The 12263-nt window shown below is 42.1% G+C and overlaps 1 protein-coding gene across 1 annotated transcript in view; it reads right to left on the bottom strand.

Moving 5' to 3' along the window:
* The window catches only part of CHST9 (carbohydrate sulfotransferase 9), an 83261-nt gene extending 77840 nt beyond the window's left edge, over positions 1–5421 (bottom strand). Inside the window, exon 1 of the mRNA XM_084260875.1 lies at positions 5313–5421. Coding sequence (XP_084117001.1) covers positions 5313–5412 — 100 coding nt within the window. The 5' untranslated portion in view covers positions 5413–5421. The remainder of the gene's footprint in view (positions 1–5312) is intronic.
* Positions 5422–12263: the final 6842 nt, after the last annotated feature.

The following is a 12263-nucleotide window of genomic DNA, read 5'->3' as shown; positions in this document are numbered from 1 at the left end:
GTGGTTCAGACCACGCAGGACTTCAACAAAATAAGTATTTCAAGGTTACTAAAAAACAAAACAGATTTTGTTTTTTCCCATGTACAGGACCTTGCACTTGGCCTTGTTGAACTTCATGAGGCTTGCATGGGCTCACCTCTCAAGCCTGTCAAGGACTCTATGAATGGCATCCCTTCCCTCTGGCATGTCAACCCCACAGCTAACTTGCTCAGGGTCCCACTGTCAATGTCTCCAACAAAGATGTTAAACATGTCTGGTCCCAGTACTGATCCCTGAGGAATGCCATTTGTCACTGGTCTCTACTTGGACCTCAATTACACACAAAATGTCCCTTAAGAACCATCACCGTTGTTCCACTTAAGCAAAATTTAAATAGAAAACAGCCCACAGAAACAGGAAAGACTAAATATGAACTTGTGTGTATGTATATAATTTGCTATGTGGAGTGTCATGATAAGGAAGTAGCTCTCTACATGGATGCAAAATATCCTACCAGATTGCCAAAGGAACCAAAAGATCCCCTTGAATTACTAAGTCTAGCAAAGTGGGGAAGAAAGACCACCTGCTTATGCAGAGCAGCATGGATACAGCTTGGATGGCTACAGCAATAGCAGACTAAATTGAGAAAGGTCATACCAGTTAATGGAATTATGAAACTTTTCTTCATATAGGATCTTTATCTGAATTTTTATTCTGATTCTTTAAAAAAACAATAGCTCACAAAAACAAGAGCTGTGACCTGAGGAATGGGCACAAGATCTATTTAATGAAGCTACTCAGGAGTTGGGTGCAGAAAAGTACAGGAAAGCACTGACTGTGGAAAGGAGCCTAACACCCACGGGCTACTACAAAACTGGTACTCTATGAAGTGAGGAGAAAGCATGCAGGAAAAACCCAATAGCCTTAAAGTGGGAAACAAAGCTGCTGGAAAAGAGAACAGGAAGACTTTCTCATCCTCAGGAACCAGAAATATATAGAAGGACAGGAGCAGTGCAGACTTCTTCACATTAATTAGTGGTCATACTGGACCCCATGAACACACCAAGGTGTGTTCCTTCATAGAATGTTTCGGCTTGGAAGGAACCTCAAAGATCATCTAGTTCCAGCCCCCCTAACATGGGCAGGGACACCCTCCCCTAGACCAGGTTGCTCAAAGCTCCATCCAACCTGGCCTTGAACACTGCCAGGGAGGGGGCGGCCACAGCCTCTCTTCACAACCTGTTCCAGTGCCTCACCACCCTCATATTCATGAATTAACTAGGCATACTTCAGAAAAAATAAGTACATAAATTTTACTAAAACACCCACAAAACAAGCAAAACTCCACACAAGCCCAGCATGCAGATCTATTCACAAAGATATTCTCAGATTATTTTGTAGCAATCTGTCACACTAAAACATATCAAACACTCCAAAAAGAAGAGCTTTAAAGTAAAAAAATTATAATTCCTATAATAAAAATCTAATTCACATCCATACATAGCAGGATTAAAACACAAGTATCCTTTGCACCCCACACCCCCTAATTCAGGTGATTCATGGTATAGAACACATCATCAATTCTAGAAGACCCAGCAGTTTGCTTCTCCTGTACAAGATTAACAGTGTTGGAAATTACTAAGCATGTAATAAATAGTAATTGCTTCTTAATCAATACCACAATATTTGGTGCTTTCACTGAAGAATTTATATTAAGCTGCATTTATGTACATGAAGTTATACAGAAGTGAATATATTTATATATGGTGAACTTGAGTTGCTTCAGTGTTGATGTCAATGAAGTTTTCAACCACGTGAAGTCTGTATGTGTTGACAATCACGATGGACTATTCTTGACATGTCTGTTCCCCATGACTCCTCTGAGGTGAACTGAAGACACCCAATAGAAGGGCTCTGCTACACCTAAGTAAAGATACATCATCCTACCTTTACAGGCTCCATGCACAGAGCAAAACCAAGAAGCTCTCCTGTTCTGTCAGCCTGCTAATGTCTCTGAAATGCCGTCAGAGCAGCTGTTTCTTAGACATCTCTAAATGAAAGATTTTCTCTTTTCAAATGTATATTAATGACAAATGTGACTAAAAATAGCCTGTAGAGTCCAAGCACAGAGGGAGAGAGCAGAAGACATGACTGTGCTGAGAGGCACATCCAGCTGCTGAGCCTGCAGGTGCATTTGAAGTAGACGGACAGGATGAAAGATTAAGGCAGGTGTTCCTGGGCTGGATAAATTTGAGTGATGAGGGAAGTTTGCAAAAGTAAATAAAAAACCCCAACATGCTTAGAAAAGATCAGGTCTAGAGGAAACTAAGACAAGTGGGGAAAATCAAATCACAGTGGTGATCTCAGGTATGTGAAGAGCAAGTAGTAAGAAGAACCAAAACCACATAAAAGAGCAACACTCTGAAAGAAAAGTGTCATTAGGTCTAGTGTGAAAAAATATGAACAGCTAGAAAGAGAAGTGGTGGCAATGGGAGTGACAAGTGTGAAACCAAATAGTCTGACTTGAATATAGCAGGACAAACACCAATAAGGAAATGGTAATTGTATGGCTACCATACAATTATCTGATTCCCCACAAAACTTAGGTCCAACTGGGAATCACTCACACCACTGCTCAGAGAGTTTGAGAAATAAATATGAACATTAGAAACAACAATCAAGTAAAGTGTCCTATCTCTTCCAGTGACTGTGATTTATAAAGTCTCCTAAATCAGAGGAATGGGGTGGTAAGCAGCAGCACCCCACTGATGCAAAATGGGTATTTTCCTAAACTCAAACACATCCAACTTTCCATCCTTGAGCAACCAAATGCAAGCACAAACGCTGTAGGTCTTGAACAGGGCACCATGGAAGATAAATATAGCTCTGCTACAACAAACACTTGTCTCTACAGGCACATAGCATGGCAGTTGAGAAGCACAAGGCACACTTTCCATTTCTTAATAGAACACCAAATTAGAGGCTCAGCCACTTGCAGAGTAGAACTAGCTGTCTTACAGCTGTGTGACTAGCAATACAATTAAAGGAGCACATAAAATCCTTGTAAAGATACTTATCAATTTGGGGTTCTCCAGATATGGCTCATCCCCCAAAAGCCTAGTGCACAACACATGGTACTATGAAAAAAAAACACAGCAGAAAAGGTTAAAAAAGAACAAAAAAAAAAAAAAAAAAGGAGTGCAAAATGCCCATAACTAAACTAACGTGTATTATGAATATGCAAATATGGTTTATTTCATATCACCTCTTAAGCAGTGTACATATGGGGAACATTAGAGGACTGAGCTGCAGAAGGTTCAGAGGAGATACAGATGTTTGAAATAAAAAGGAACGGCTCTCTATACATTGCATTGGAAGAAGAGGCAAGAGCAGGCACCCAAGAATGATTTTTCACCAGGCTCTTTCAGACTTGCCTGACCTAGCGACTGTAGAGAATGCCAAAACTCATTTGTTTGGATCTTGCTGAAGTGCTGTCACAACAGCAGTCCAGTGAGATAAAAGGGCACTCAAAACTGCAGTCGCACTTAGAGCTCACAAACCATTTTGTTAGTCTCTCCAGTAGATTCCATTTTGTTACAGAAACATTTTCACATGGAAATGAATTATTTGTACAAGGAGAAGCCTCTCTCCTGAAGAAGATTATGACAATACATCAAAGAAAACCCGAAAGCAAGCCTCTGGTTGCCCAAAACAACATAGTATGTTCTAATTCCCCCTATACTGTATTTTTCCTGTTTCTTTTTAATGGTAGGTAGATATGGACAGAGTTAAGGAGTGGAGAAAACAGAAATAGCAACAAGGAGCACTGCAAGGAAAGAATGGTTAATTACAGCACAAGAAAAGATGCAAGGAATGTGAAGAATGTCAGCAAGTAAATAAATCAACAATCTACAGTCATCATCTACATTCCTGAACTACCTTGGAAGCAAGGATATCTGCCCTTGGCATTCTTGACAACAGTAGAGATTTTTAAGGAAGACTGCCCCCACAGCATGCTCTCTTTCTGCCAGCACGCCTTGTGTCAACAAGGGAGCCTTTCCAAAGGGAGTCTGTACTACGTCTTTTAACAGTTTTGTTAATACAAGCTTATAAATACCTTGGACCAGCCCAGAAACATTAACAAGCTGAAATTAATGCTGTGATCATTGCACTTAGCTGAAAAAAACCCAACCCAAAACCAAACACAAAACCCTCAAGGTCATTGTCAAACAATTGCAGGAATGATGCGCTAGATTTTCCCCACTGCTCTCTAAAACATACCAGAGCCGAGCAGCTCAGATGGAATAAAAGCACCGATCAATAAAGCCAGAAGACTAATGTGGTTTTACAGATGTATTTCTTCACAATGGTATCAGCATACCATAAAGTTTGAGCTATACAGAGGAAACGGAAGCTGAGCAATAGAGACAAGAGGACATAAAAGTCAGGACTTGTTAACAAGTTGGGAACATTCTTATTGTTAATGGTAGGGGAAAAAACCCAACAACTAAAAACCCAAACAAAAAAACCTTCCAGAACACCAAAACAGGACTACACTGTCAAGTAACATGCCACAACAGAAGTGGATCCGCAGAGAAAATCAGTGGGAGGTAACAACCCTACAGACATCTACCCTTTGCACATTTCATTCAAAAGGTTTAGGTGCACCCGGATCAACCTGTGGTGCAAACTGAAATATGGTGGAGGGGCAACAACAGAAATTCAACTCAGGAGCATAACCCTGAGCCAGTGTTAATACAGATTTACTCAAAGTTGCAATATGACTCTGATGCTATATATAAAAATGGCTTTTAAGTCCAGTATCTAATTCTGTGTTAAATGAAAAACCCAAACAGGATAGGGTGATTCCACATAAGCATTGCTGTTAAGAAGCTCACTTTTGTCTACGCAACATACATAGTACTAATTCTCAAAAATCTGCTTTGCCACACAAATATAATGTACCAAACCCCTCTCCCTCCCCACCCCCCAAAAAAACCTCAAAACAAACCAGCATACAGAATTATTTCTAAATGGGACTTGTTTGGCTTCATGCATGAACAATATGCTTTTGCAACACATGCTTTTGCAAATGAAGCCGATACAATACAATTAGGTAGCCAGGGGCATCTTTTCATGCGACTCAAGAAATTTCTTAATGAAGTGTAGCAATTTAAACAAGTCTGTTTTCAATGCCATTCCACTGCCAAATGGGGGGGAGTCCCCCCAACTGTCCATGTGTATTCAACAGACTTGAAAATAATCTTTGAGGTAATAGATGCACTTGCATTTAAAAAAAAATAAAAAGAAGAAAGAAAGAAAATGTACTATACCTATATGTTGTTCTTCAATCCAGGCTTGCAGATACATGAAGAGGAGTAGACCAGCTACTCCAAACATTAGTACAGACACAAAGACTTGTCTTAGGTTCATGACCCTGTCAGAGGGTTACTTTTCAGCTTTCAGAAAGATGCATGGCTCAGTTTTCTGCAGTTTTCAGTGTGCCTGCATTTTCTTCAGTAACCTCCTCTGAGACAATGACCTGGAATAACAAGAGATGGAGCTAGTTCTTGTGTTATATTTTTACTCTTCATAAGAGACTGTGTAAACAGCATGCTGTATACAAGCTGGAGCTCTTATGAGCCGTTACTTTCAGTGCTTAGATTTGTATTCATGATCTCAACAGTCTTTCTATCACTGGATGAGTTCCAAACTGAAGTGTTTCTCAAAGTGTCTGTGAAGACCATTCCACCTCCACACTGCCAGACATCATTTATTGCTGTAACAGAGGGGAGTGACACCCCAAATGAGATGTCCGGGTGTCACACCAGTATACCACTGCCCACCAGCCATCACAGCTGAGAAGGTACAGCAGCATCTGCAGGCTCACCAGTGTGACCAGGGTATTCCCTGGTACCCTGCAATGGGCAACCCAGCTCCTGTGCTTCTGGACCACACAACCCTGTGTGCCCAAGAAAGGATGCCTGCAGTCACTCCTGAAACACAACTCTGCTTGCAGTGCCTTGGCATCAGTTCAGCATTCGTAGGACCTCTGCATCAGTTCAACCAATTCTTTTGGGAATCATGCTCTGACATTTACCTTCAAATATGAATCTAAGTATAGTTTTGCAGGGTTAGTGAAGGTCAGCATAAGACAATGTCAGTAACACAGCAACATGGGAAGGACTTGTCAAGAACCCAATTCTTGCCACTAAGTTCAATGGGAATGAGATCAAATGAAAAAGATTACTTTCTTGCACAGCACAGGGCTCAGAAAGAAATAATTTACCTGATACCCCGCTCCTGCCACAAAGGGGCCCTAAAATTCAGTTTATTGACAGCAGAACATAGAAGACACTGTGGGTCATAAAAAAAAAACCCAGCCCCTTCACCTCAATCAGAACACATTCACTTTGAAAGCATGTTACTAGATGCTGAGGGGCAGCTGCTGAAACTGGCCTGCACAGCCAAAGAAAGAGTATTAAATAATTCAACACAATGGACACTCTTGTGAGCGCGTATCTGATAGAACAGTTTGGTTAACTACTACAAAGCATGCAAACAAAAACTTTCAAAGGAAGACAACCAACTGCAAAATGCTTTAAAGTGAAATCTGTTAAAAGAACAGGGCTGAAGCATGTGTGCATCCAAATAAAGAGAAGAACAAAACACAGGCATTTAACAGTTATTCTGAAATGTGCAAGTACTGCGCGTTCCACAAGTTTGTATTTTTAAATAACTCAGCAACCGTTCATCTGCAATGCTGAGTTTCTAAAAATGCACACGTGCATAAGGCTAAGCAGGAACTCCCATTAAAACCATTAGAAGTAGCTGTTGAATGAACAAAGTAACTACATTAAGGACACGAGGTATCAAGAACAACAAAACAGCATTCAGAACTTTACAGGACCTTTTTCCAATTCTGTGCCATGAAAACTACATATGCTTCGCTGAAGCACAAACCTGCCTGCAGAAAATGTAAACCAGAGTTTAAATATTAATCATTTTATATGTAATTGTTCTGCAGAAGGCAGATAGCTAGGCATTAACAGAATGTAAATGTCCCCTCTGAAGTCTGTTTCAAAGCTGGAATGAAGGTGAGTAGGTGCTTTATTACATCTTTTTCTTTCTGCCTTGATTCTGCAGATCTGAAGTTTCCTACACATTATATACGTGTACCTGTTTGCAGCTGTTCTGGTGATGCATAGGACTGGAAGCAAGCAGTGAGGACTGGGCAAAATCCTAGAGAAAATGCTTGGGGAATTCTCTGTGAGATGCCTTTTGCAAAGGCATGGGCTAGTGGACCCTCCTTTCAGCCAGCTCTTCTGTAGCTGGACATCTTTTCCTACTGTGCCCTCAGCATTCCCAGACTTGCCGTCTTCCTTATCTACACTAAAAGGTTTATTTAGGTCTTTGAACCTAACTTCAATCCTACACCAAATGCACTGCTTGTATGTCTTCAGAAATCAGCCTGCTGAAGAGACAGAAGCTTCCCAGCATAAACAGTGCTTCAAGAGCCATCAGTCAAAGGACCAACAAATACAAACCTCTTCTGTTTTCCCCCAGACAAAAGCTGTGTTGTTCATGCAACAGGACATTGACAGCATCTGGATTAGGAGAAAAAGAAAAAAAAATAAAAATAAGACAGAAAGGTCTGAATGAGTATCTTTGAAAGAAATTAATTAAATTGCAGGTACTGGGAAGACGAATTAAATTTCTTTTGGAAAAGTTGTTCCAAATCCATAACTTTCTGCCTTACAATAAAAAAGCAGGCAATCTAGACACACACAACAAATAGTGGCATGCCTCCAAATAAACCCTCTTTTGTGGTTTTGTCACTTGTTTCCATCTTTGACTACACAGAACTCTTGTATTTTCTGCCCTCCTTTCTGAAAACCTCTCTGAGTGGGCAAGAAAAGCTCTCAGGCCACTTGGGTGATGCTGAAAGCAAAGTATCTCACACCACATCTCCATGAACATTTCTGACATGTGTAGGCTGGTACTGCTGTTTTCTCCAGCCGCTTGCTCTCATCATCACTGACTGCCCAGCTCTTGCCACTGCCATGAAGGCTTACTCACCTGCACAGTAACATTCAGAAAGCTCATTCAGCTAAAAACTGCCACAGAAAGAAGGAATGGGGACCTTACTGCCAAAGGAAGTCAGGAAACACTTCTTTAATCAAACTACATCGCACATAGGATTTACCCAAGGAGTAGTGCCAGTGGTTTTTCTTTTAGCAACACCAGCCATCGCATGCATCCATGGCACATGACAGCATAGGGTATACAGTTGACCTTGCCCAAATACCATCATGTGTGAGTGCAGCACCATCTACAAGCCTTGCATCATCACCTTTCAGATGGACAGTAAAATCAGGAGCACTTTCAAGCAATTTAATCTCTGAATAAGGAAACAAATGTTTCTCTACTAGGTTATTTTCAGTTTTTAGTGGATGGAATTACCTAAAAGGAAACAGCATTTTTTATTTGCTTTAATTTTTTTATAACTACCAAACACACCCTAAAGCCAATTTACTCCACCATCACAGTCACTACAATTATCTTTGTATCAAGAGTTTTCATGCTGCTTGTAATTAGTTTAATTTATTTAAATTTCATTTATATGAAACCATATTCTTTGTTTATGTGTTGGCTAGGTTTTAAGATTAGTTTTAAATAAATGTAGCATTAGTTTTAATTAAGACTACCTATTTCAGCACAGGCTAGACTAAATGCATCAAACCCGTACAAAATGTGAAGCTAATCTGCTACTTTATAAGATTTTTAAAGGCTTTTCAGCTTGAATAAGTAGTTTAATTTATTTACCACAGTGATTTGTAACCCACATATGAAAAAATGATAGCAGCATTAAAAAAAAAGTCTGTGTCTATGAGTCTTCTAGTAGAAATTGAAAAATGGTCACACAACACTGACAAATTTGCTCCTTTAGTATTAAAAAGCAGTGGTTGTGGATAACAGTCTCTGGCGTCCTGGCAAAGAGGAAATACCTGCAAATATTTGTTAATCAAGATGAATGCTCTCTTGTGGCTGTGAAGGAAGAACCAACTAGCAATTACTTTCAACCTAGAGTATTTCCAAAAGACATCAGCTGTATCCAGGCAAAGGTTCAGCATCCCTAGTTAAGCCCTAAATGCTTCTTTCACCCAAGTCCTGGGGCAACATGGCTCCGCTGACCATGCCACTGGACAGGATGCTTGATATGGGGAACTAATGCAGCCTAAGAAGCCACTGTGTGTCTCTCACCTATGCTGAACTCAAGTCTTTCTTTAGCCCAACCTCACTCTCATCTCTTTTGAAACTAAGGGCTCCGATGCCTCACCAATTTCAATGCAAGTCTTCACAGAAAATGTCGTAGTGACCCTTGAATTTCAAGAGTACTGAAGAGATATTATGACATATTGCTCTTGCCTATCGTGGAGAAACAGTTTACTTGGCAACAAAACCACTACATGCCTTAGGAACTCAACAACTTTATAATTATTCATATCTGAGACCAAATTGTTTAATTCCATTGTCAAATTTAAAAGTTTCAAGAATCTACATTCCACTCATTTAAAACCATCCGTTTTTCCCAAAGTGTTTTGGGTCCACTTCAAAGAGGTACATACTTATACAGGGCCAACACAAGCAATCAAAACAGCACAGGCACCCAAAAATGGGGAAGACTGCATCTCCTGCCTTTGGTATGATTGCTCATTTCAGTACATCATCCACCTTTCTCTTCCAGGCAAGCAAATACACCTGCAGCTGAGCAGAGGAACCTCCAGCACTCAGGTACCATTCCTAGCTTCTTCCTATTCCAGACAACACAAAATGAGGAGAGGATGTCACCCTCTATGTCAATGACCAGCTGGAGTGCATCGAGATCCATCTGGGGATGGATGAGAAGACAACTGAGAGTTAATGGGTCAGGATTAAAGGGAGCACAGGGACAGGGTGTCTCCTATAGGCCACCCAAACAGGAAAACTGAGTGGATGAGCTCCTCTATAGACAGGTAGGAGTAGACTCACATTCACAAGCCCTGGTCCACATGGGACTTTCAACCACCCTGAGATCTGTTGAAGGAACGACACAGCAGGGTACAAGCAATCCAGAAGTTTCCTGGAACACACTGATAATAACTTCTAAGTGACAAAGGAGCAAATGAGGAAAGATGCCATGCTGAACCTCACTCACAACAACAAGGAGGAGTTGGTACGAGGTGTGAACCTCAAGGGCAGCCTTGGCTGCAGCGACCATGAAACGGAGTTCAAGATCATCAGGGTAGTGAGGAGGGCTGGTTCACTAGCCTGGACTTCACAAGAATATGTTTTTACCTCTTCAGGGATCTGCTTGGTAGAGTACCATGGGGCAAAGTGTCCTGGAGGGAAGAGGAGCCCAAGACAGCTGTCACCTCCTCCTAGCTCAGGAGAAAAGCATCCCAACAAAGGGAGTCAGGCAAAAATGTCAAGAGGCCTGCATGGATGAACAAGGAGCTCCTGGGAAGGTGCAAACACAGAGTGGAAGCCTACAGAGGCTGGAAGCAAGGGCAGGCAGCCTGGGAGGAATACAGAGAAGCTGTCTGAGCAGCCAGGGATCAGGTTAGGAAAGCTAAAGCCCCTATAGAATTACATCTGGACAGGGATGTCAAGGGCAACAAGAAAAGCTTCTGTAGGTATGTCAGTGATAAAAGGACCATGAGGGGAAATGTGTGCCCTCTCCAGAAGGAAGTGGGAGACCTGGTTATGTGGGATATGAAGACGGCTGAAGTACTCAACAAATTTTTTGCATCAGTCTCCACCAGTAAGAAGAGCTGTAGCCACACTGCCCAGGACACAGAAGGCAGAGGCAGGGACTGGGAGAATGAACTACTGCCCACTGTCAGGGAAGATCAGGTTCAAAACCTTCTAAGGAGCCTGACGGTGCACAAGTCCCTGGGACCTGATGAGATGCATCTGCAGGTCCTGAGTGGCCAAGCCACTCCATCATATTTGAGAAGTCATGGTGGCCTGATAAAGCTCCCACTGACTGGAAAAAGGGGACCATAACCCCCATTTTTAAAGAGGGAAAGAAGGAAGACCTGAGGAACCACAGGCCTGGCACTCACCTTTGTGCCTGGCAAGTCTGGAGCAAATCCTCCTGGCAACTATGCCAAGGCACATAGAAAATAAGGAGGTGATTGGTGACAGCCAACATGACTTCACTAAGGGAAAAATCATGCCTGATGAATTTGGTTGCATTCTACAATGAGGTTACAGCATTGGTAGAAAAGGGAAGAGTGACAGATGTCATCTATCTGTCCAGTCTAACAACCTGGTCTCTCAATTGGAGAGATGAGGATAAGGAAATGGCTGGATTGCCACATTCAAAGAGTTGTGGTCAACAGCTTAATGTCCAAGCGCAGGCCAGTGACAAGTGGCATTCCTCAGGGATCAGTATCATAGGCTCATAGGATACCCTGAGTTGGAAGGGATCCATAAGGATCATTGTGTGCAGCTCTTGGCTCTACACAGGGACAGACAAGTCAGAGTATGTGACTGAGTGCATTGTCTAGACACTTCTTGAATTCAGCCAAGCTCACTTCTGTGACCACTTACCTGGGAAGCCTGTTCTGGTGCCTGACCACCCTCTCAGTAAAGAACCTCTTCTTAATACCCAACCTAAACCTCCTTGGTCATAGCTAACTGGGACCAGAGCTGTTTAACATCTGCATCTGTGACATGGACAGTGGGATCAAGGGCACCCTCAGCATGTTGGCCAGCAACACTAAGCTGCATAGTGCTGTCAACACACTGGAGGAAAGGGATGCCATCTAGAGGGTCCTTGACAGGCTTCAGATGTGGCATAATGGGTCAGGCAAGCACAACTACAAGCTGGATTGAGAGCATCCCTGAGAAGAAGGACTTGGGGATGTTGTTGAGCTCAACATTACCTGGCAATGCACAAGTGCATCCCAGAAAGATGGGATGCACCAAAAGAAGTGTGACCCACAGGTTGAGGCAGGTCATTCTGCCCCTCTACTCTTGAGACCCCTCAGAGTATTGCATCCAGCTCTGGGGTCCCCAATACAAGAAAGACATGGAAGTGTTGGATGAAGTCCAAAGGAAGGCTAAGAAGATGACCAGAGGGCAAGAGCACCTCTCTTATGAAGACATGCTGAGAGAGCTGGGCTTACTCATCCTGAAGAAGAGAATGCTCCAGGGAGACTTTACTGCAGCCTTCTAGTACCTGAAGGGGGCCTGCAAGAAAACTGGAGAGGGGTTTCTTAGTAGAGCCTGTTGTA

This window comes from Gallinula chloropus, assembly GCF_964237585.1.
Source record: "Gallinula chloropus genome assembly, chromosome: 2".
NCBI classification, from domain to species: domain Eukaryota; kingdom Metazoa; phylum Chordata; class Aves; order Gruiformes; family Rallidae; genus Gallinula; species Gallinula chloropus.
This window is presented reverse-complemented; position numbering and strand designations above follow the sequence as displayed.